The 26,319-nt window shown below is 42.3% G+C and overlaps 1 protein-coding gene across 1 annotated transcript in view; it reads right to left on the bottom strand.

The window, feature by feature from the left end:
* Positions 1–6,037: 6,037 nt before the first annotated feature.
* ehd4 (EH-domain containing 4) overlaps positions 6,038–26,319 on the bottom strand; it is a 36,929-nt gene continuing 16,647 nt past the window's right edge. The window contains exons 4-8 of the mRNA XM_080414723.1: positions 19,261–19,427; positions 18,826–18,959; positions 17,992–18,103; positions 11,252–11,416; positions 6,038–10,361 (exon numbers count right to left, since the gene is read on the bottom strand). Coding sequence (XP_080270849.1) covers positions 9,804–10,361; positions 11,252–11,416; positions 17,992–18,103; positions 18,826–18,959; positions 19,261–19,427 — 1,136 coding nt within the window. The 3' untranslated portion in view covers positions 6,038–9,803. The remainder of the gene's footprint in view (positions 10,362–11,251; positions 11,417–17,991; positions 18,104–18,825; positions 18,960–19,260; positions 19,428–26,319) is intronic.

The raw sequence follows: 26,319 nt of genomic DNA, 5'->3' as shown, positions 1-26,319 counted from the left end.
ACAATTTAGTTTGTGTGTGTGTGTGGGGGGGGGGGGGGGTGGTATAGATTGTCAGGTTTCCTTTTAAGTCTTTTTGCCGATTGGGCAGTTTTCCTTCACAAGTTACTGAACACAGCTGTAAAAATTCTGTGCACTTTATATTACCCATTGTCAGTGCCATAATCACTGGGTGTGTGTGTGTGTGTGTGTGTGTGTGTGTGTGTGTGTGTGTGTGTGTGTGTGTGTGTGTGTGTGTGTGTGTGTGTGTGTGTGTGTGTGTGTGTGTGTGTGTGTGTGTGTGTGTGTGTGTGCAGCCTATCGAGAGAGAGAGAGAGTGAGTGAGAGAGAGATTAGGAGAGGGAAAGTGTGAGATATACAGTAGGAGAATGTTTGATAGAGGGATAGAGAGATAAGAAGTTAGAAACATATAAATTGTGTGTGTGTGTGTGTGTGTGTGTGTGTGTGTGTGTGTGTGTGTGTGTGTGTGTGTGTGTGTGTGTGTGTGTGTGTGTGTGTGTGTGTGTGTGTGTGTGTGTGCACGCGTGTGTCTTCTGCTTGTGTCTGCTTGTGACTGTGTTTATGACTCTATCAGCAGAAGTTGCTGATCTTCGTGTCCTTGGAGCGATGCCAACACATATGGACCCTCAGATCTCATCTCATGTGTTAGCATACAATCAACAGATAACTACAACTCTTCTATCTGATGCGACACATACAACATGAGCCTTCATTGCTGAGGAGTGGCCCAGGATTGTACAATATGTGGGTTGGAAACCAAAATGATCATTTGGCCTGTTTCTGCTGCATCCCCACATGTCCTGTTCAGCACACTGAGTTTCCCTACTTGCCGTGAACTCTTATGAAAACAGCAGCTTCTCATCTGAAGTCAAGGTGTAATGTTTTCATGACCCAACCGTGGGTCATGACTCGTGACTCATGACCCACTGACAGTAAAAGCCAGCACTGGACAGTCTTACAGGCTTTCCATCAATAGACTACATGAGAAACAAGCTAGCTATTTGACACACAACATCTCAACGTTTTATCAAGGTGACAGTTTCAGTTGGTGATACTTATGTTCTTTAAGACATACTTCTTTTTCTTCTACCTCCATGATATCGGCCTTCACTAATGCTCACTATAAGATGATACTATGGTCCATTTGTGTCTACTCGTTCTGTGTCCGTTCCGTTCTGAGGTCCTCTGATTGTAATCTACTAGTTGTTCCTAAGTCTAGGTACGTGGCCGGGCCTTCGCCATCAGAGCCCCTAGACTCTGACATTGGAGCTCAGGCTTGCTAGCTCCATAAACATTTTTCAAATCCAATCTTTACAAAAAAAGCAGTTTTAACCGCCTAATGGCAGCAGTTTGGTGCATCTAACCTTCCTGATGCTTGCTTAATTGTTTTGTTGCAGTCTTGTTAATCTATTAATCATTTTACTACGGCCTTTATCTTACTATTACGTCAGCACATAAACATAAAAATAGCCACGGATGTACAGTAGCGATAGAAATTAATAAATAATGATGTTTGGAATCCTCGCCAATGATGGCTGGCAAATCTTCAAGCTATCCGCAACCGTCTGAGATATAGTGAGAATAGTCAGAAATGGTATTTAGTGAGGACTGTATTTATGCAAGGTTGAGAAAAGGTGAAGCTTTAAGGTTTGTCGTGCGAAGACACACATTATACTTTGGTCTGAACTCTGAATATACTTTCATGCAATCATTCTAAAATAACTTTGACAGGACATACTGCAGATATAGCCTACTGCTGCTAGTGCAGGCCAACAGGAGGGACAAAGACAATCCCAGGAGACAAGAAATAAATTACAGATGAGGAAAAGATTTATAAACAGAAGTAGTGCTTCTAAGAACAGGAATATACACCTAGGGTTGTATATAGATCCAAATCTATTACTGTCTATTACTCACACACACACACACAGACACACACACACACACACACACACACTTGCGCGCACACGCACACGCACACGCACACACACACACACACACACACAGGAACAAACAGAAACAAAATAAGCACTCAAGGAAACACTCACACAAAGACGACAGTCTCCTATACAAACACATGTAGAAGAGAGGGTCTTTAGGGAAGGAGTGTTCTGTGTGTGTGCGTATACGTACGCGTGCGTGCACACCCACTCACACATACAGAGGAAACAGGGTTATTCAACGTACCTTCCTGTTAAAGCCCAGGGTCCCGTTCTTCTATTCTGATCCACAAACTCAGACAGACTGACAGCACTGACGAGGTTCTCACACACACACTCACACTCACACCCACACTCATACACCACCTCCGTCCGCTGTAAAACAATTTGTGTGAGATTTACAGTTCTGTCGAGTCCAAATGTCCTAACTGTGTGTGTGTGTGTGTGTGTGTGTGTGTGTGTGTGCACGCACGCGTGCGTGGGTGTGCGTGAGAGTGTTGGTGTCTATGCGTTTAATATGTATTTGTGCAGTGTATGCTTGTGCATCTGTATGAGTGTGTGCACGTTTGTGTGTGTGTGTGTGTGTGTGTGTGTGTGTGTGTGTGTGTGTGTGTGTGTGTGTGTGTGTGTGTGTGTGTGTGTGTGTGTGTGTGTGTGTGTGTGTGCGTGCGTGCGTGCGTGCGTTCGTGTGTGTGTGTGTGTGTGTGCGTGCATACGTGTGTGTGTGTCTGTGTGTGCGTGTGTGTGTGTGTTGTGAACTTTGAAGCCATTGGCTTAACTGCATGAGCAGGCCTTACCACCTGACTGACACAGGGTTTAAAGGTCAACATATCTGCAGTTATTACCGCTATTATAATGCTGGTTGACACTGTATGCCAGCGATTCTCAACCTGTGGACCGGGGCACGCTGGTGGGCCATGAGGATATTGCAAGTGGGTTCCCAAATAATTGGCAAAACACTAAGATTTGAATGATAATATAACATTAGTATAAAAAAATATAATGTAATTTCATTTGTATTTACTTTAAAACCTTGAAACATGTGTTTTCGTTGTGATGAATATAAAGTAAGATTGCAACACAATCGATTGATTGATCATAAAAATAAACATGCTATGAAAATGCCTGCGGCCCACCCATCTGACCACTTAACACAGCAGTCTGTGGTCAACATTTTCAAGTGGGCACTGATCCAGAAAAGGCTGGGAACCCCTGATATAGAGCTATTGACAACATACATGCTGTCCATGTACTGTACACACATTAAATAATAATTCACAATTAACAGCAGGCTTTGAGAGACATGATAATTTGTCAAACAACAGGTAATGGTAACACATTGTGAGATTGATTTATTTTATTTATTAGACGTTATGATTAAAAGAAAAACATGCTTCTCATGGATAAAAACACAGTCAACGACTTATTTGTGAGCTTGTAGAACGGCTATATTTGCCAAGCGACACCGTCGTACGATGAATTATAACACCACAAGCTTGCATGGTTGAGCAATTACAGTGCAAAGACAGCAATTATTCTACAACGTAGCCAGGATATAAAGTCAGCAATCTAGCATGCAGGGAGTGGAGACGGAGAGATATTACTGTAAGTAAAAGGCAAAGGACTTTATTAACTGACAGGGTGATGGGACAGTAGGAAGAGGGATGGTAGAAAAAGTGGTGGAAAATGTACTCAAATGTTTTACTTAAGTAAAAGTATCACTACTGCAATGTAGAAGTACTCTGTTACAAGTAAAAGTCCGGAATTAAAAATGTACTTGAGTAAAAGTACAAAAGTATTGGTATCAAAATGTACTTAAAGTACCAAAAGTAAAAGTACTGAAATGTTTGAAAATAGCCTAGGTATAAAATAGGGCTGAAGTGGTTAATGTATGTTTTATAATGTAATAATTTATATCTGCAAAGTAACTAGTAACTAAAGTTTACAAATAATTGTAGTGGAGTAAAAGTACAATATTTGCCTCTGAGATGTAGTGGAGTAAAAGTGAAAGTACTGAAAATTGGAAATACTCCAGTAAAGTAAAAAAAATACCTCAAAATTGTACTTAAGTACAGTACTTTAGTAAATGTACTTGTATTATTACATGTTATACGCACACTATATAAGAATGCGTGGTCCAAAAGTGGAAGATACTGCAGCAGAAAGTGAGTGAGTGAGTGCTGAGCTTGTACATTCTTTCGAAAATGCACAAACATCATCTCTACACACTAGCACTCAGAACTTTGCAGGTATGTAGCTGACCAAATCTTCCACTTGTTGTCTTGACCTGGTTCCTCACTCATTAAGAGGGTCAATATTTCAAATGCATTATAAACATTGTAATCCCTTGACACGCGGGTTGTTCTGGATGCCTTAAAAACTGCTGATGTGAAATCTTTACTGAGGAAGCCTAATTTAGATTGTGGAGTAGTTCTAACAATTATAGACCCATAATCTTTTATAAGGGTTAATTGCCCATGCCTATGTCTCAGTTTTACCACACCTTTTCAACATGAGTGACAGTAGCATTTAGTAAAGTCTGGCTGAGATCTACTACAGTATACGCTATACCTATTTAGGCATTTCAAATTAGTTAAAGATAGGAACAATTCGGTAATGGCGAGAAGTAAGACTTCTAAGGTACATGGTAAAAGGCATATAGTGAAAGGGAAACTAGAATGAAGACTGTGGTGGATCTCGGGTCACCTAAGGGAACAATATACTGGGTCTGGATGGTCTTAATCAGTCAAATGTCGGCAGGCAGGCAATAAAGTGTTGATATTAATTTAAACATTCCTTATTCCTCTGTGAAAAATGCTTCCTTGCTTACATTTCCTCAGAAGTCACTTTGAAGTAGTAGAGAGAACTGCTCAGAGAGGGGAAACCGGGCCACATATACTGTGCCAGCAGCAGACACTCAAACCTCTTCAAATCACTCCAAAAAATACCTACAAATAACCTTCAAAAACACATCTGCAAAGACTCAGAATGGGTTTGGATATAATTTAATTCTAATATATACATTCCTGCTGATTCAGACATATGAAACGGTATAATATTCGGCTGTTATTCACAAAAGTGCAATGTACAACGTCCCAGATGCTTAACCTCTGTTTACAATGGAACAAATAAGGGGGAATGTGGAGAAAGGCAGAGAGAGAGAAAGAGAGAGCCAGACAGACAGACAGACAGACAGACACAGACAGACAGAGACAGAGAGTAGAGTAACATAGTGGAAGAACTTTTGAACCCACACTCCATCCTCCACTGCATCATGACACTCCACCCTGGATCACACACACACACACACACACACACACACACATACACACTCCTCCCACAGGGGAAGAAAGGAAATTACGCAACAATAACTGTCTGCTGTTTGTCTTAAAGGGAAGGATGTGAATCAAAATAAATTTGAGTTGTCTTCTCGAGGTCCGCTAACTGTGTCTACTTTGTTTTAAAGGGGGGATAGAGGCTGAAATAAATTACAGCGCCCAACTGCAGTCCTAACAGCAACAGCCTTTGAGTTAAAGGGAAGGATATGAGCACAAATAAATCAAGGTTGACAATATCTGTATCATCTATTTACCTTCTTTTTTTTTTAGGGAAGCAACCTTGCCACTGAACCTCTAACAATTATTAAGTGCTTATCTTAAAAGGGAGGATAGTAACATTTATCTAAGGTGTGTCTTAAATGAAAGGATATGAGACTGCATACATTTAAATGTTACTTGAGCACAGGTAGATAAGTGTACTGTACTGTAGCATCAGTATAAAAAGTTGAATGATAATGTAAAGTTATTTAACACACTGGTGAATCAACACTGGCCTACAAACTCAAGTTTATATTGTTCATCAAAACAAGTCAGATTAAATAAATGCATGAAATTCTGTTAAGTTGTTAAACTCACTGCTGAATCACCAATAGCCTGCACAGCATTAAGCTGTGGACAAAGGACTCCTGATTAGTGATCATCAATATTGAATGTGATGAAGGTGAAAGCACGAGGGAGTAATAGTTGCATCATCAGCATAAAGATACCAGAGTATCACTAATACGTTCAAATGACAATACAAAATAGATCAAAATCTAAATATATTCATAGAAATTTTATTTTTTTACATTCAAATAGTTGCCTCATTTAAGCTGTTTGCAAAAACAAAACAAAAAGAACATCCTGCTGTACAGCGTCAGTAACCGACCTGACGTAGATAAAGCATCTTTACATAAAGAACATTGGTGAAAACTGATCTGAATAAAGCTGACTGTTCTGCCCAGGCTTTGTATACAGGATAACATGGTAAAGCAGGCTTGGGAAATGTCCCCATTCAATAATGCCAAGAACACACAAATTCAAGCTTAACACCGATAATAACCCCCGTTTGGCCATGATGACTGATATTCAAGATCTGCCTTGGTCTGTACAAATTAGGGCAGGTCACCATGGACAGGCACATGTATGTGTGTGGGGTTTAGGATTCAAATCTTGTCTTCCGATCAAGCCTCTGACAAGTCAGAGCAGTCATGATTACATCAAACATAATTGATTTTTACAACTAGAATATGGCCAAATCTGAATGTGATCTTGTAGTTTGTGATGCCCAATCCTTGCTCGTCGGCAAGTGTGTGCACCTCCATGACGGAGTGTTCTTGTCACTGACTAATCTGTGAAAATCAGTCGTTAAATGTAATGTCAAGGCTTTTCACAGTATAACAATTATTCTAGTGTTTTCAAGGATTAAGGGAGAAAATAAGGGTATAGTCTATAGACTGAAGAAATGCATCCCTTCCATTAACTAGAAACACTCCTTAAAGACTTAAACACGGCAACTTTCATTTAAGGCCACTGGGCATCACAACTACAACTATACTTGAAATTTTAGCAGAAGCTTTTCATTCGTAACAGCAATGGAAAGTGTGACCATCCATTCCCAAAAGGATACACTTGGTACGACTTTAGTTAAGTTATAGAGACCACTGTTACATAATAAAGGCCCACAATTATAACTTCTGTAAAAAATACAAATACAGCCTGAGCAAACTATTGATAGCTCTGGATTGATCACAGATATCACTCTCTTCCAGACAAAAGGCACTGAATTTAAACTGTCTGTGACCAACTGCAGGATCCTCAAGGAAAGTAACAATCCCATCATAAGACCACCAGGAAGCCTGTCATTTAAAACTAAAACTCTGAATCAAACATGTTGAAATGACCACAGTTGTGATGTTTCTATGATGATTTGAAATACAGCTGCTATGAATTTGTGTTTTGTAGATTTGCACTGTTGCTACACGAATTGTAAAGAAAACAAGGTTGATAAGTCTGTACTTAAATAAACTGCCGTTCGTTGGCTTGGGTTTGCAGGAGTGACAGAGGACTATGCTGCCCCACAAAGACAAACTGCTTTAACTACACTTTGTGTGTTTAAAAAAGTAAATGACTTAGGTAGGATGTCCCACAGGTGCCTCACCCTACTTGTGATGTAATAGAAGCCTACTGTTTTACCTCTGGTGTCAGTGGTTAAACAGGTACTATTACCTCACAATTGGGGTGTAGCCAGCATTGCAAACTAGTGCAAACTAACCCAGTTTACTGCCAGAGTGTAGTTCCTATTTAAAGGGTACATGTCATGACCAGGGTTTGGATTTCATATAAACAGAAATGAAACTTAGAAATGCTATGATGATACACTGTCTACGTATGTACCAACAATAATATATTGTTGGTACAGAAAACTGTAATGGTCAGGACAGCAGAAGATACACATTTAAATATTATTTTTTTCTCAGTTTTCCTACTCTGGTAGTTACATATTTTTGGCTTTATACAGCATCATAAGTGTATTTTTAAATGTGTACACTCTTAAGAGGTACAAATGTATATATGAGCACATGATTTTACTGTGTATACAGGGAGGATGCTATGGCATCAGGTAAGGTCTGAGGTCACCACGCCAAGTGGAAACTGCAGCACACAAAAAAAACAAAGCAAATATGTTGACTAGGACATCATTTCAGAAAGTTTCTCCCTAAGGGGTCATTATAACAGCCTGGGACAGGGGGGGCACTATCATTACCATTGTCATCTCCTCCTGTTCGTCTGCTATGCTAACAGGACAGGGAATGACCTTTGACCTGACTGAATTAAGTCCATGAACCCTTCTTCCTGGTTCATGACTCCGAAGGTGAGGGGGGAGGGGGGGGGGTTCAGATGACCGGAGAACATTATCATGGTATAAAAACCAGTCATTGTTTTAGTGTAAGTCTGTTTATAATGGATAGATATTACAAGGTGGAGAGACAGGGAAGAGAGAGTAGGGTGTGTGTGTGTGTGTGTGTGTGTGTGTGTGTGTGTGTGTGTGTGTGTGTGAGAGAGAGACACAGGTCACAAATCAACCATAATGTCACAACTTGCTCTGTCTATGTGGTATGTGCACTAACCACATGGCATCAACCACATGCCGTCACACAAGACTTATACAATTTCCTGTCCTTCACAGAAAGACAGAGGAGGAAGGCAATGGAGGGATTTGACTGAAGGACATGCGCCAACTTGCCGGCAAGTGTGTGCCAAGGGCACACAGACAATATTAAAAACCAGATTGTCCTCAGCAAGGATGGGCACAGGCAACTGGATTTAGAGATAATCCAAATAGGCTCACTGGTGCCGAATAGGGATGATTCAACGTGCCCTGTAAGCACAGGTACAGATGGTGTGATGTCAATAAATGGTTGATTATTGTTATTGTTGTTAAGAAAAGATGGCCCTCCTACATCACAACAAATATCTGCCCTGGTATCCTGACATTGAGACAAATACAAATATTAAGGCAATATTCAGCTTCAGAAGTCAGAAAACATCCAGTTTCGGTCATATTTCCGAGATCTATCAAAATAACAAACACAATGCATCGAAATACATCAGTAAAACAAAAAATGAAATAATTAAAATATACACATTTATTTCACATTGATAAGGAATTGGTTAATAGATTCATTCCCATATTCAATGTTTTTCATGTTTTGAAATATTTTAAACTAATATACGTAGAGTGAAATTTCTCTAATTTCTCCTCTACACACAAGGCAACCTAGAGGTGTGCATAACTGAGCCATTTCAGCACCCTCAGGTTGACAAATTTGCAGAGTGACATACATAGTACATATACACATCGAAACAAACAGACAACCTCATTACAATAGTTTTGTGTTGCTTTGTGGCTCAACTAATAAAGATTTCTGACCAGTAGGTAGTAAAATATTGTGACGATTGGATTTTTTTGTGATTGGTCAACTTAGCTATTCATGACTTTAGCTAACTGGTTAAATGTGACTTGGTGAATTGTTAATGGTGGTATTCTGGGAAATGTCCCACAACAACCTTTTGTTGATGAGTTATGTTTGCTGGCTAGGTAATCATCTATCTAGCTGGCTAGATAAGTTTGTTTTAAGTGATGAGTTTGCTGTCGAATTAATGCATGTGAATAAGATAGAATTACTTGCTGGGTAGTAGACTACTATATTAGTGGTGGGGTTCTTGCTACATGATAATAAAAGAACAAAACAAGTAGGAAAAAAAACTATAGCTAGATACACTTTGTGGCTGCTGTTGTTTTGGTTGGACTTTGTTTCTTTGGTTTAATTAATTGATTTGCTGGCTAGCTAGGCATGCTAACAGGCAAATGAGTTAGCTGTCTGGTAGTCTTTGTCATGGTTGTAGAAAACAATAATCATGAGATTCTTGTTGTGTCAGCATTTTATACTTATGGATGAGGCATTTTCTTTGCTGGCTGGCTAGGCATGCTAACAAGCACGTTAGCATCAGTTAGCTGGGGCCTCCAACAGGCTAGGTGTCTTGCCTAGTCCTCGTCATGGTTGTAAAGGATGTCGGCAGTGGGGTTCTTGCGGTGCGAAGGGGGTATCAGGTGCATGGGCAGCTCGCTGGGAATCTCATAGCCCTCCAGTTTTACTTTGATGAGGTGCTGAGCGAGAGCAAACTCCTCGTCGTCGAGCATGCCGTCATGGTCACAGTCTGCCAGCTTCCAGATCTTGCCCAGCACCGTGTTGGGCAGGCGCGAGTTCATCATCTCCTTCTTGGCGTTAACGCCGGTGATCTTTCCGTTGACGGGCATCAGTGTGTAGAAGATCTCATCGTAGCGATGTTTGTCTCGGTTCACGATCCAGTCCTCCGCGTCTTTCCCGTCACTGATCCCCTCGCCGTAACCCTGACCGAACGGACCGTCCTGAGAACCCTCAAACGCCCCGCCAGACACCATGGCTGGAGGCGCCTTTGACTCTTCTTCTCTGATCATGGCCATGAGGCCAGCAATCTTATGGGCCAACATCTTGTCCACAGACTCTATCAACTTCATCTTCAGAGATGGAAACTTGCTGAAGTCGTAGTGCTGAAGCTGGTCCTAGAGGAGGGAGGGAGGGAGGGAAAGATTGTTGTTTAAGTTTAGACCTTAATACATCTGAATGTACACGACTACACTGTCATGTGTCATAAACAGATCATCATCATCATCACCACACACACACACACACACACACACACACACACACACACACACACACACACACAGGGGCAAGAGAACCAAACTTTAAAACAGCAGCTGGTTCCACCAGACCCAGTTCAAGAACAGAGTTGTGGTCCAGACGGACACTGTGTCCTGCAACATAATCCCTCAGTGACTTTTGAAACCTCCACAGAGCAGGAGATACGTCTCTGCACAGGGAGCCAAATACTACAGAACACAGGTGTGTGTGTGTGTGTGTGTGTGTGTGTGTGTGTGTGTGTGTGTGTGTGTGTGTGTGTGTGTGTGTGTGTGCGTGCGAGAGACAGAGAGAGCAAGTGAATGAGGAGAAAGTTTTCTATATTTTTTTAACAGGTCATAGGATTAAATGTCTCACCAGGGGACCAAACATTCTGTAAAATTCAGTCCATTAAGTACAATCTGTAGCTAGGGAGTGACGCGCGCACGCACACACACACACACACACACACACACATGGTCATCCTCCCCTTACAGGCCTGACTCTCTAGACACAGTTCAACAAGCACCTGCATGGTGTTGTGTGTGTGTGTGTGTGTGTGTGTGTGTGTGTGTGTGTGTGTGTGTGTGTGTGTGTGTGTGTGTGTGTGTGTGTGTGTGTGTGTGTGTGTGTGTGTGTGTGTGTGTGTGTGTGTCAGTCTGTCTGTCAACAGATGTATCTTCTTATCGCGACATGGTGTGAGCTTGTGGATAAGATATTTTGGTGTGCGACACCCACGTGTAATTAAGTATGACTCTTGGCAACTCTGTACCTGCATCTTGGTGACATTGGGGAAGTCTCCAGGTGAGATGTGATGTTCTCTCTGGATGATGGTGTAGATTTCTGGGAGGCGGAGGATCAACTCCTCTTTCTTCTTCTCTCTCCCAAATAAAGATGGCATCTCCTTCTTCAAATAGCTGATGATGTATGCATGCACCTGGAAAGGATGACAGACGTGATTGGTTGTAGAGCTGGGCAATACATTGACATAATGGTAATATTGTGATATGAGACTAGATATCACCTGGAATTTTGGATTATCGTAATATCATAATAATGGCAAGTGTTGTGTTTCCTGGTTTACAAGGCTGCATTACAGTAAAGTTATGTAATGTCATACCAGACTGTTCCTAGCTGTTCTATTATTTGCCAATACCTAGTTATTATATAGGTCAGGGGTCTTGAACATGTTTCAGGTCAAAGAAGGACCCCTTAGCTGATATAGATACAGAGCAGGGACCCCCTACTACATATGACTGATGTCGGGCAGAAACCACCTTATCTCCATATTTAAAAAATGAACGCCCTACTTGATCATACTACAGTGTCACACGAAAGCATCAAAAGAAGCAGATCTGCAAGCTAAAAAAGCGTTGTGAAGCGACGCATTTTGACATCACTGAAATTTGCAGCCAGTTCTAGTTTGTGGTTTTGAAGAAGTAAAAACTCCTGAATAGGTGTGGTTACTCTAACACAGAGGTCTTCAACAGGGGGTCCGCGGAGGTACTGCAGGGGGTCCGCGAAATTGTTGTTTGATTAAACAATATTTTTGTTTTTAAACATTTTTAAAACAAACATTTCTTTAAACATAACATGACATATTTTAATTTTACATTTACAACCAGCACATCTACATAAACGTTAAGGACGAAAGATTTCAAATATAAAGTGCTACCCACGCCCCCCAACCCCCCCCCCCCCCCCGCGCACTGGTCTAAGTACCCGTATCCTCCGTATTGTTCAATAAAAAGCTTTTCAATCCGATCGCTGGCCATTTAAACCGAAATCGGTTGGGAGGTGTATTGCACCATGATATATTATTTAAAAAAATGTAAAAAACAGAAAATGGAAAATAGCTTTTTATTGAACAATACGGAAGATAACTTGCACTTTAACTTGTAACATCCGTGGCCGGGGGGTCAGCACTTTAAATTTGAAATCTGAACGTTTATGTAGATGTACTGGTTGTAAATGTAAAATTTTCTAAAAAAAAAGGAACACGTAGCGTCATGACGCTTGTGACAGACGAGAGTCATGTGAACCATGGCTACTACTGGGACAACCTGTATAGGAGCAGGCAACCATTGTTTCATATAAAACCCAATTTTATACATAAATATACGATATATGTGGTGGCCCCCCTACCCTACGAGGTAGGGGGTCCCTGCTCCATCACCCCATCAGTTTGGGGGTCCCTGGCCTGAAAAGGTTGAAGACCCCTGCTCTAACAAGCATGACAACACTGTTCTGTGTGAAAGCCATCGAACCTCAGATTGGTAAAGCTGAGCAGTGTGTTCTTCTCCCGCCGCAGCTCAGAGTAGAAATGAGAGAAAAGCCTCTTTTGGCTAAATTGACAGCTTTCATGACGAATCCATAACATCTGACACTTCAGCAGTCATATCTTTGGCAACAAGTGACTCCCTGAGTGAGTAGCATACAGCGTGTCCACATCACGTGTGGAGCCACATCCTTTACAAGCACTATTAGTCTACTTTTTAACCAGCTGTGGTTCTTGCACCATCAGTACACAGCACAACACATTTAGCCATTTTTCAGTTCATATCAGATGGTATCAATGCGGTGAGCAACGGTTGTGCCCAACAACACAATAGTTTTCAGTTTTTTGACATACTCATAATTCCTAAACATTGTTTTACACATATCACTTGCCGAATGCAATATCAACCACAAAAACTCGTTGTCGTATTAGGTGAACATTTGGCAAAAATAGCCATTCTACAAGCTCACAACGCATTAAAGCGCGTTTTGAGCTTGTGGATTGGCTATTTTTGGGGAATAGATTTGGTGTAGAGGGAAAAGGGAGGGGATAGAGCCCCAGTCAACAAAGTATATAGGGTTTAAGTGGTTAATTCCTATGCAATTCTGTATGGCTTTTCTGAATCGGCTTTCCTCACCAAAAATGTCCCTTAGAGCTAAAGTCAAAGGTTAATCAGTGTGTCACCAACCATACCCCCCCCCACACACACACACAGAGTTTGGGGGTAATTCTCTACTCCCTTCAACAATTAATACCCAAAGTGCCCTTGAGCAAGGTGCTTCAAAAAGGAAGGCCGACAGCAGAAAACTATATATGTACGTATATACAGTATATGTACAAGTTAGAATGTAAAAGGAGAGAAGGATATAGAAAATAAGCGAGGAAGAGAGGAGGGAAATAGAGGGAAGGAAGAGAGAGAAGGAGAGGGGGAGAGAGGGAAACGAGGTGATACAATGTACAGTCAGGTCAAAGTACCACAGTACACATTCCATAGTACATAATATATCTACAATATGTCACACAGACAAGGAAAGGGAGGTTAGACATGGGATGAAACATGGAAAGAATAGAAGGGAGATGGAGGTGGGGGTAGAACAGAGTAGCGTAGTTCAGTGGATTGTGAGGAATGTCTCACATGTGGTCAGTAAAGTTAAGCTCCTACTAAGCTACACAGAGAGAGAGAGAGAGAAAGCGAGAGAGAGAGAGAGAGTGTGTGAATGTGTGATGGATATATTGCTGTGAATTGATGTGGATGCATAGATACAGTATATGTGAGTGTGTGTGAGTGTGAGTGTGAGTGTGAGTGTGTGTGTGTGTGTGTGTGTGTGTGTGTGTGTGTGTGTCTCATACATTCCATTTTGAAGCAGGGAGGGTGAGGAGAGAGAAGCTGAGGAAAGTTCAGTCAGGCCAGTCTGGAGAACGCTGGATAAGCTCACATGGTCTCACCAGTGTGTGTGTGTGTGTGTGTGTGTGTGTGTGTGTGTGTGTGTGTGTGTGTGTGTGTGTGTGTGTGTGTGTGTGTGTTGCCAGATTCCTGTTTGTCTGCCCAGCGAGGGAAACACTACGGAAGAGATAAGGTCCACTCTCCACAGAGTTTGTGTGTGTGTGTGTGTGTGTGTGTGTGCTGCTGTACTGCTGAACATCTGCCATGCGATCACATACGTGTCCAATTTCTTATTGGTTTTAGTCCCAGGGATTTGTTCTCCCCTCTGTTCCGGGAGTTCAATTAAAAACAAAACAAAAACAAGCTCTAAGACAGCTGCAGTCGTTCAAACTCCTCCAGGGAGTTTCACTTCTTTATCTGCTGAAAGACACAGAATTGAAAACAGGATCCGGGCAACACGGTTCAGCCACATGCTGAACCTGACTCAGCAACGAGAACCAGTACCCCTCATCATCCTACATAGTAGGGGGTACTAACCACCAAAAATGGCCAAATCGTTACGCGGCGGATAAAAGCATGAAATTTGATACAGATGTCTCTTGGGTCATCCTAAGACATCCTAGAAGGGGTGCCCAAAAAAATCTTAAGCAGGAAGTGAGTCATTGACAAAATTGAAAATGACCGCCTACAGTGTTGTCGATTGACTCAAAAGACAACTAAAGAATCTCATAAAAGCATACAATTTGGCATACATGTCCCTTGGGTCATCCTAAGACATCCTAGAAGGGGTGCCTGAAATTATCTGAAACAGGAAGTGAGTTATTGACTAAATTGAAAATGGCCGTGTACAGTGTTGACAGATGATGCAAAAGACACTCATAAAAAATAATCTCATAAAAGCATGAAATTTGGTACACATGTCCCTTGGGTGATCTGAATGCATCCTCCTAAGGGGTGCCAAAAAAAGTTTTAATAGTCTCTCAATGGAAAACACTCCTCCCACACGGGCTGCACTGCTACAATATTCAAATCGAGCAGCCAATCTGGCATTTGGTCCAGAAGCCTGAAAGCTATGCAATCTCTACCATCTCCTGACAAATATGGATGGATTAAAGTCGCTGATTCGTGGACACCTTTATGGACACTCTTGCCAGAGGCTGCTTAAGTTTGTAGAGAACTCAAGTGTGGCTGCAAAGCTGTGCCCTTCTGTTCGAGAAAGTGTAGATGCCGGGATGCTGGGTGACCTTGCAGAGCATTATGCCAATGTGCTGGTAATTGCGAAATGGCACACATGAATACATGTAGTTACTAAACACTAATCACAAAAAAACAGTAATGATCAAGAAGAAAATACATGAGAAGATAGAGTGTAAAACAAGCAAGAAGATGTAGAGTGCAAAATAAATAAGATAGAGAGAGTAATATGCAAAGAGTTAGATAAATAAGAATATGCAATGAGTTAGATAAATAAAGAAGATTCAAAGAGTACAATAAAAAAATAATGCAGAAAGTAAAATAAATAAGTGATGTAGAAATGAAAACAGAAGGTAGACTACAAAATACGGCAGGTTATGCACAGTCGTATTGAGAATTTCGCCATTTAGAATTTCTTCAACATGGTCCCTTCCTAAAAACTTTAATAAACAAGCAAACAAACAAATAAATAACCCCTTCTAGGATATTTTAAGAAGCACTCAATGTACGTACCAAATTATACACTTTTATGACGTCCCTTTATGTTTTCTTTTGTGTCAACTGCTTTAGGCGGTCACTTCCTGTTTAAAACCTTTTTGGGCACCCCTTGTAGGATGCGTTCAGATCACCCAAGGGAAGTTTTACCACATTTCATGCTTTTATGAGATTCTTTAGGTATCTTGCATCATCTTTCAACACTGTAGGCGGCCATTTTCAATTTAGTCAATAACTCACTTCCTGTTTCAGATTATTTTGGGCACCCCTTCTAGGATGTTTTAGGATGACCCAAGGGACATATGTGCCAAATTGTATGCTTTTTGGAGATTCTATAGGCTTTTTGAGTCAATCGCCAACACTGTAGGCGGCCATTTTCAATTTAGTCAACAACTCACTTCCTGTTGAAGACTTTTTTGGGCACCCCTTCTAGGATGTCTTAGGATGACCCAAGGGACATGTGTGACACATTTTATACTTTTTGGAGATTCTTTAGTTGTCTTTTGAGTCAATCGACAACACTAGGCGGCCATTTTCAATTTGGTCAATAACTCACTTCCTGTTTCAGATTTTTTTGGGCACCCCTTCTAGGATGTCTTAGGATGACCCAAGGGACATGTGTGCCACATTTTATGCTTTTTGGAGATTCTTTTGGTGTCTTTTGAGTCAACGGTCAACAGTTTAGGTGGCCATTTTGGATTTTGTCCATAACTCACTTCCTGTTTAAGATTTTTTTGGGCACCCCTTCTAGGATGTTTTAGGATGACCCAAGGGACATCTGTATCAAATTTCATGCTTTTATCCGCCGCGTAACGATTTTTCACTTAGTGCCCCCTACTAACAGTACAAAAGCGGTTCCCAGCCTTTTCTGGATCAGGGCCCACTTCAAAATCTCATAAGCGTTTGCGGTCCACCCATCTGACCATTTAACACGGCAGCCAGCCAATCAGTGCGTTCTCAGAGCATGTTTTTTTTATTGTTTAGATTGTGATCAACGGAATTAAGGTAGGATGTTCCAATTTAGGTGATGACACATTTTTCAAGAATAAGTAAAAATACCAGCACACTAAAGAAACGTCTCCTTAGAATTAAACACATGGGACGGAAGCATCATTACACAATGGAATGTGGCCATTGCCGTTTGTTGTTGCATAGGGAACTAATGAGGGAATGGAAGTTTCCTGTAGGAAGTACTTCTCTGAAGGAAAAACTGCTTTGAAAACAACACTGGGTGACAGAAAAGAGGCGAGAGTCAATAAGAGCTGCCTTCAAAGACTGAGATTTAACTAATTTAGAATCCACTGTGTGAATACTGAGATTTATCTACTGTTCACCAAAACATTTCCTGGGACTGAACTTGTATATTTTCGGTACTGAACTGATCACAGACAAGCACAAATACGTTGAAGCCCACGTAATTTTTTAAACAAATTTCCAGAGGTACATGTATCTTGGCCCTTTACCCCTGTATATTTCTGTACTGATCTGAGACCAGCATGTGGTCTTCCTGAACAGCCAGGCTTAAAACACAGATATGAGTTTCTGCCACCCGAACTGTGAAATCTGCAGCAGGCCAAAACAAACACAGGAAGACAAACACATCACTCAACTGTTTAACACCACAGGGAAGAGAAGCTAGCACCACGTCTCAACTCCTCTGTTCTGGTTCTGTCACTTCCTCCTCCCATCATCTTTCTTTCTTTCTTTTTTGATACTTTTGGGGGCTTTTTTGTCAATCAGAGAGAGTCAGGAAACTGGGAGAGAAAAGAACAGTGACTTGCAGCAAATGATCCGCCCTGAACCGGGGATTCGTTGGGCACTAGAGCCTATGTGGTATGTGCCCTAACCATTCGGCTTTAGGATCACAGAAATACTGTGTGCTCACTATATCAATGATCTGATCCTTGGGACTCCTTAATGTTGCTGACAACACATCTAAAAACCAGTTGGGTCAAACGGGTGATGTGCTGGGGCCAAGTCTGTCCATGCGACAGATGGGTGCTCTCCTGTCGTATCGCATGTTGACGAGGAAGGATGATTTTAAATCTAAACCTACTGGTATGCAACTCGAACCTGCTGTGTCAGCAGAAGGTGAGTCATTAAATATAGCAAAAACATCTCTCTCTCTCTCTCTCTCTCTCTCTCTCTCTCTCTCTCTCACCTTGGCCAGGCGGGCTCTCTTGATGAGGTCGTTGAGTTTTCGGAGTGCTGCGTTGCGCGGAAGACCCTGGATGTCTTTGAACAGGTCCTGGGTTTCTGCTTCAAAAAGACGCCTGCAGAGGAAGAAGATGAGGAAGAGGAGGAGGCTTTAGCAGAGTTAACATACAGATGCATTCTTGAATGAATGAGCAGGCAGTCCGTTTTCAAAGAAGCTGTCAGGCTGTGTTCACACACTAGCAGCGACAACAGGCTAAAAGTCATTTTCAATGGAATTCAGCAACATGACGCTACAAACTATCTGACACTTGTTGCTGCATGACGGGCGTGACGCGCTACAAATCAAAGTTGAGATGGCTTCATCTCTTTTCAGCACTCCAATAGCACAGTGAAGTGTCAATCAATCATACGTATTTTTTTTTGTTCTATTTCCACTCATCTCTTCTCTCCCCAAGATTCCTGCTCTGTCCCGTAAATGGAAGAAAACTCATTATTGCTAGTAATCAGTTCCATGTGCTATTTAACCCTACCCTTTTCATTGACGCAGTGTGGCTTGAGCAACACTTCAACAGCGACTCAGCAGCGCACCAATGTAGCTGGCCACGCTTGGTCGTTTTGGAGCTTTTGTAACTGCTAGTGTGAATGCAGCATCAGAGATATCTGGGGCCGTGGCCAAGAAAGAATGAATAAATTGATTGATTTCTACCTACTCTGGTAGAAATTGGTCGGGTAGGTTAGTAGGTACATCAGTTATAATAGGTAAGTTGTAAGTTCATAGGTAAATAAATAGATAGGTTGGTTGGTACAGTAGGTGAGTAGGATAGTGTGTCCGGCCTACCTGTTTTCAGTGCACTGTAGGGGTTTGGCCCAGAAGGAGCCCAGGTAAACTCTGCACACCTCAGGTGTGTTAATCACTTTCCCCAAAGACCACATGAGGGCGCCGTACACACGCATCAGCTGCTGGGTGTCCACCTGACACAGGTGTGGAAGAGGAGGGGAGTCATATCAGGTTCATACTGGTCCCAACAGTTATGTGTGACAGGGACTCAACTGGTTTCTCACTGGGACCGTTCTTTTTGCATGAAGTCACGAACCAATAATATTGGTTTGCGGTATTGGTATTTATTATATTATAAATAACACAATAATCATAACAATAATCATAATCATCATCATATGTTGTTGGGGTCTATTCTATTGCAGTGTGTGGTTAACTTGTTTTCCACAACACTTGAACTTTAAACAAATTAAATTCTACTGTATCCTATCCTACCTGGTCAGCCTTGTTGAGGACAACACGGATCTTGTCGTCTTGTCCTTTGAAGGCCTTGATGGCTTCAGAGAACTCATCAGAGATGTCCAGTTTATGAGCATCAAACAGCAGAATGATCCGGTCCACCCGCTCTCCGAACCAACGCAACACCTCAGAGAAATCATAACCTGGAATGGAGAGAGAGAGAGAGGAGCTGTTTGCATCACTTTTGTTAGCTTTACCTTCTGTCTACAGTGTGCCTACAGTATATTAGGCTGTGTGTGTCCACCAAAGTATTTTTTCCCAGCTGAAAACACAAGGTGCTCTCCTAAAAACCCAGAGTAGAACATATTTCAACACTCAGCGTGTCAGAATGTGTCAGTGCAAAATAGACGCTGAGCACCTCGTCAAGCTGCTGGTCTTTCTATACTTTCTATAACTATAATACTTATAATAACATTAGAAATACCCTTGTTTCAGTCCATAAAACAAGGGTATTGCTTGCCATAGTCTATAATAAATGGTTTAATTGTCAATTTTTTAAGTTTAGAACATTGAGATATGCTACATCTGTCCGTAATGTTACCCAATAACAATGTGACGGGAAGCAGAACTGTCCCTGCTCTCACTTCTCCTTGTAGTTACACAACTCATAGCATGCAGAGTATACACATCAGCACACAATATACACTACAACCTTGTGTTACAACTGTACTGTATATGGCTGCTTTTCTAGCTAAACCATTACTGACAGTGACTGGCCATAAGAACAGAAACATTTCTGTCTATGACACCAGCCCGATATGTAAAAAATGACAATAATCCTGTTAGAAGGTTTCTATGCCTACAGACTGCCTGTATAAACAGGCTCTGTATATAAAATACACTCAGACAGAGGGTGATTGGTTCCCAAGGGCGTTGTGCTGTTTCTGTCAGACTTTCACTGAAACATGCTTAACCCACATCAATTTGATGACATCACAAACCATCTATAAATGGAACACACCACGCAAGCCACAATACCAACACACAACCACAACTAAATGACACTCAAACACACACATAAACAATATACACACACACACAAACAATCATGCTATAATTAAACACATAAAGCACACACACACACACGCAAGCAACGACGCACAAACATAAACAAAACAATTCTCCACACACTAGTGGTTCAGAGAACAGAATAAACAGTGAGTGGCAATGAAGCCAACTGGATGTTATGGAGGATACGAGACAGTCACTCGGCTATCAGACTGACTGACTTCAGCAGCAGTGTATGTGCATGCACACACACACGCACGCACGCACGCACGCACGCACGCACGCACGCACGCACGCACGCACGCACGCACGCACGCACGCACGCACGCACGCACGCACGCACGCACGCACGCACGCACGCACGCACGCACGCACGCACGCACGCACGCACAGGTGAGCACCATTTCAACCTGCTATGGAAAGATGACTACCCTCTAAAATCTTTGTGGCATGGTAGACTCCCTTCATGAATTATTCATGAAGGACTCAAGGGAGTCTAACACAAGAAGGACTGATGGGCGGGACCTAGGATCGGGTTACAGCATAGGTGTCGAGTGTCGCCAGTTCACAGCTCTGTTCTCCCTGGGGAGGGGGGGCGTGGCCTATAAACAGTAAGTACAGTCTGTCACAATGAGCCAAGAAATTTAACCTTGCTACCGTACCGACTGACTGACTGGATTACAATCTCTGTTCCAATAATGACTCGTCCCCATAATCTCATGTCAACATCTCAGGAACATTTTCACACTGTCCTAAATTATACAATGTATTTGTATTTATTCTTTGGGTGAAGTTGTTGTCACACAGCTAAACGAGTGAAATTGAAATGACCAATGTGTGAACTATAGCTGGGTAAAGAATAGAACAATTCCAGATAGAAACACACTGAGGACAGCAAATTATGTGCAAGGGTGTTGTTCTGTAACCACATGGTCACACATTCAACAGTCATATATTCTGTCAATGAACCCTACCTGCTACTCATTGTATATCTGTCAGAAATGTCAAATGAAATGATCCCCTTGAGTACAATCCTGCAGGCCCATATTAAAGAAATAACTCACTTTTCCATTCTGTGGAGTAAAATCACTATCAGCTATTCCATCTCCAGTCTTCCTAACTCAGGACCAGCTCATTATTCCAAGACCGCTGATTATTTCATAGCTATTTCCTTCTTACAAAGGAAACGCCACGGTTCAAACAATAATACTTCCTGTTGCCATGACCTCAGCTACTACAGTACGACTCTGGACTGGAACAAAAACACACACTACACTATGGCCTCTGGTTCGATCCGATACACCCTGCCGATATCCAGTTCTCTCTGAGTTCCATGTACAGGGTTCCTGCACCATTTTGAAAGTAAAATATAAGACTTTTTAAGACCCTTTTAAGACCTCAACAAATGTAATTTAAGACCCAAATAAATGTTGCAATAATGTCTTCCTATATTGAAATTGGCTAATGGGAGTGCGGGCCAGTGGGTGGTAAAACTTCTGTTAATACCTTAAATTCCAGATTCTTTTAAAGACCATTTAAGGACCTGCAGGAACCCTGATGTAGGTGCTGAATCAAGACTCACAGTTATTGTGTGCTTAAACTATCGCTGTGGGTGTAGCTAGCATTGCTGATGTCCATCCATCATCAACCTCTTATCCAGAGCCGGGTCGTGGGAGCAACAGAAGAGAGCTCCAGACTTCCCTTTCCCGGGCATGCTGGGGGATCCCAACATAGATATAGAAACCTAGATACCTCATTGGCCTCTGCAGTTCGTTGGAACGACCTGTTTGGTATGGTGGCCGCCATATTTCCAGGGGGAACGGGCACTGGCCAATCACAGCGTGTTGACTACTGGCCAACCACAGCGCGTCTTTTCCAGGACTTGTCAGAATCTAGTTGTCCCGCCCCCACCTGCCTCTGATTGGCCTACTGAACGCCCCCTTCTGTGACGCACGCGGAAATTTCCAGCTGCCCCCCCGGAAGCGGAAGCGCGTCCGCCATACAGACGCTTCAGAGCCAGAGGAGGCGTCTACCTTTATATGTCTATGGATCCCAAGGCGTTCCAAAGTCAGCGTGGAGATGTAGTCCGCCCATCTGGTCCTTGGTCTGCCCCGGGGCCTCCTCCCAGCGCGACATGCGCAGAGGACCTCTCTAGAGAGACACTCAGGAAGCATCCATACTAGATGCCTGAACCACTTTAACTGGCTCCTTTCCATGTGAAGGAGTAGCGGCTCTACTCCCGAGTCTCTCCCAGGTGACTGAACTTCTCACCCTATCACACCAGCCACCAGTCTGAGAAAACCCATTTCGGCAGCTTGTATCACGATCCTATTCTGTTGGTCATTACCCACACTTCATGACCATAGGCGAGAGTAGGAACTAAGATTGACCGCTACATTGAGAGCTTTGACTTCTGGCTCAGCTCTCTTTTTGTCACAACAGTGCGGTACAATGACTGCAATACCGCTCCAGCTGATTGATGTCATATCTGCAATATTCCGCTGACAATGTGCAAGCTTGCACAAGTTCACATTAGCATCCATTTCTAAGAGTTACTGACTATGCCTTCCCTGTACCAGCATGCAGTGCACACTGCACATAAGGTTCTCATTGGCGAGACATACTGTATATTTACAGTCAATTACAAATCTGCAGACTGCAGAACGAATACAATGGAAGTTGAACATCCAAATATGTTTCGTCATGAGTCGGTTGGGTTACTCCACGATTGCTCCATGGTCCACAGGCACATGCAGTTGAAACTCTGCCTGTAGTTCTTCGGCCAGCCAGTGACATCAGAATACATAACTGGGTGGTGGTAGGCTGCTACAGTGATACAGAGAATATTGGCAGCCAAGTTCTGCAGACGTTATAGACATGCCAATTGCCACCCCTATGACTAATAACTGGAAATCCGTTGAAAGGCAACAAATGTATGTACTGGACAGTGTATAAATCATAAGGAGAAAATGGCTTTACAAGGAGGATTCCACACAAAATGTTGTCCTATGTACAGTAAAGTGAGAGAAAGACAGAAAGCGAGAGAATAAGAAAGAAAGAAAGATGCAGGGAGACACACAATGACATCGTTTGCAGTGATGTCATACATTAGAGAGGAGGTCAGTGGGTCCGTCTGCAGACCAGAGACTGGGATGAAACACACACACACACACACACACACACACGTTAATTTTCTGCCAGACTGAAGGAAGCCGTCTTCTCCACGATGGAACGACTTGTATTCATGATAGACTAGCATGTAATGTTATTTAGCTGAGCCTCTCATACAGAGTAACTTAAAATAAACACAATTAGTATAAGCTTCAGTTCCTAGATCACTGCTACAACCAACAAGCAAAAAGAGCACAAGAACCAGAGAGACAGTGGACACTCATGACTCCTGAGATCCTAGAGGTTGTGAAAAGGAGACTTTCAAGAATAGGCATTTCCCACTCTATCTCATTAAAAGACAAAAATACAAAAGGATATTGCACTGCCTACTCTCCTTTGAAATAATATCCAAACTAATGAACCATATACAGTGTTTGAGACAGTATCTGTGTATAAAATACTGTAGTTTCTGTGTTGAGGTGAGCAATTAGAAGATGGGAGAACACATCATAATTGATTGGTGGTCACGACTCTCTGGACAAATGGAGGAAGGTCAGAATCTATAGTTGCGCTTCAAAGGGCAGACACGACACGCAGTGTCACATGTTTGCACACATGAAAAGATAAGCGCGCACGCACACACACACACACACACACACACACACACACACACACACACACACACACACACACACACACACACACACACACACACACACACACACACACACACACACACACACACACACACACACACACACACACACACACACACACACACACGTATGTCTGTCAGTTTCATGCAGTCATCAAACAAGTACAACAAACTAGAAGTGAAGGATGTTTCACTCTTATACTAGCCTGATTATCAGACTGAAGCGTGGCAGTCCACTCAAGAGAGTGGGCGGGGTCTATGGTCTGGAGCCAGGCTACTCTTATACATTTGTTTGTTGACTAATGAGTGCTGCTGATGTAGATGAAGCTTCAGTTCATAGATTAACATTAGAACACATCAAACTGGAAGAGATGTGACTATTTATGTCCTACAGAGGACTGGGATGCCACAGCAACATTGACACAGACAGACACTGAACCAGGTCGCAACATGTATTCACCCTGCCTATGTCCTGTACCTACTACTGTACACAGTGGAGATATTGTACAAGTCCAGTTCAGAAAATGGTTCAAAGTGAATGACAGACAGCCAGACACAGGGTTTTTCCTGGCTGAAAATGGGGCTTGGGTGGTGACATTGCGTGACAGTGACTGTAGTCTGGCTTAGCTGCCCCGATCAACAATGCATCATCTCCCTACGGTCTTGCAATTGCAAGATGAAAATAAAATATATACATTTAAACATCAAACATTAAAACATCAAATATATGTTGGCGTGATAATGCCAATTGGAATTAACGACACAAATTATGCAGATGTCACATCAAGTGACATTGCATTTAACTCTTCTAACTTTGCATGTGTAGTGGAGTCCAAAAGTCTAATTGTATGTCCACTCACTCATGTTGTGAAGTTATTGATTACAACAATCCAGACTGTATTCATCAACTGTCAAAAAGAACTTAAGGGAAGTACAACCAAAAGACTAAATCCTGTATTGCTGCCAATATGTCAAAGTAACGTGTGTGTTCTCATGGATGATTCTTCTACCAAAATGAGCTGACAAGAAATGCCCATGGGGCAGTCTATTAGCAACAAAAATGCAACATAATGACATCTCATCGAATTACATTATGAACAACACTCCTAAAAATCTGAAATTTCACAGAAATTACATATGCAGGAAAAACCTCAAGACTTAAGCCAATCTTTCAGTCAGCCAACCAATCAGAAACGACATCAGTCACTCACTCAGTCAGCCATCCAACCACTCAGTCAGTCAGTACTAGGCCAATCAGTAAGTCAGTCAGCCATCAAGTCAGTCAGTCAGTCAGTCAGTGTGTCGGTGTGACTCAGTTGGACTGCTGAATGTTTTCAGGAGGAATTCATCCTCAGCTGAACTAAACACTTCCAGATGGAGGAACGCCCTCCACACCTCCCTCTATCCGCCAATCCCTCCCTCCATCATCACCCCTCCTTAGCTGCAGGCTTCTAGTGTTCCTTCAGAATCTAGCCTCCATTGTTCTCCATCCGTTTTCTGTTCCTCCATCACTCAAGTATCCTTTATCCATCCCAACATCATTTGTGTAGGCATTCATTCCTCCCTCCATCCATCCATCCCTGTAATGTCAACTGCTATAGCCTCCCTCTATCTCTCCATCTTATGCTATCAGTCTTTTATCTGATGTTCTTATCCAGAGATACACTGAGCGAACAACAAGTTGGTGGTTCAGTGCCTTGTTCAAGGGCACTTAGGGAGGATATTGGCTGTTGATAAGACACACTTGTTGAGTTGACTCTTATCAGGCTTGAACCTATTAACCTAAGACCTTCATGCTTAAAGGACCACACAGGTGGGCTCGCATTTTTGGCAACCGTTCCCCCCAGAATAGGGATACTGGCGTTCAAGAGGATGGATTTCAGTTTGCACAAGTCATGGCGTAATCCAGTTCAAAGTGGTACACAGAATTCACTGGTTTAAAGAGAAATGTGCTCAAATCAATCCACATTTAGACACAACCTGATAGGTGCAAACAAAATCCGCCAGTCTCTTACATCATTGGTTTTCAAAGTGGGTCCAGGGGGTCCCCAGCTAAATTTGTTAATATATGTTTAACTCAAATCTTTGCTTCTGGGTGTCCCTGGCACAGAATATTTTCAGATGGGGGTCCACAGCCACATTTGAGAGTCTGTTACATAATTATGTTCTGGACCTGGCCGAAACTGACCCAGTTCTGACGATCCATTTTTGAGGCCTTGGCCACTATTCTACAATATCCACTCAAATCTTCACCCCTAAGT

The sequence above is a fragment of the Gymnoscopelus braueri genome, assembly GCF_963280865.1.
Source record: "Gymnoscopelus braueri genome assembly, chromosome: 19".
Classification (NCBI taxonomy): Eukaryota; Metazoa; Chordata; class Actinopteri; order Myctophiformes; family Myctophidae; genus Gymnoscopelus; species Gymnoscopelus braueri.
This window is presented reverse-complemented; position numbering and strand designations above follow the sequence as displayed.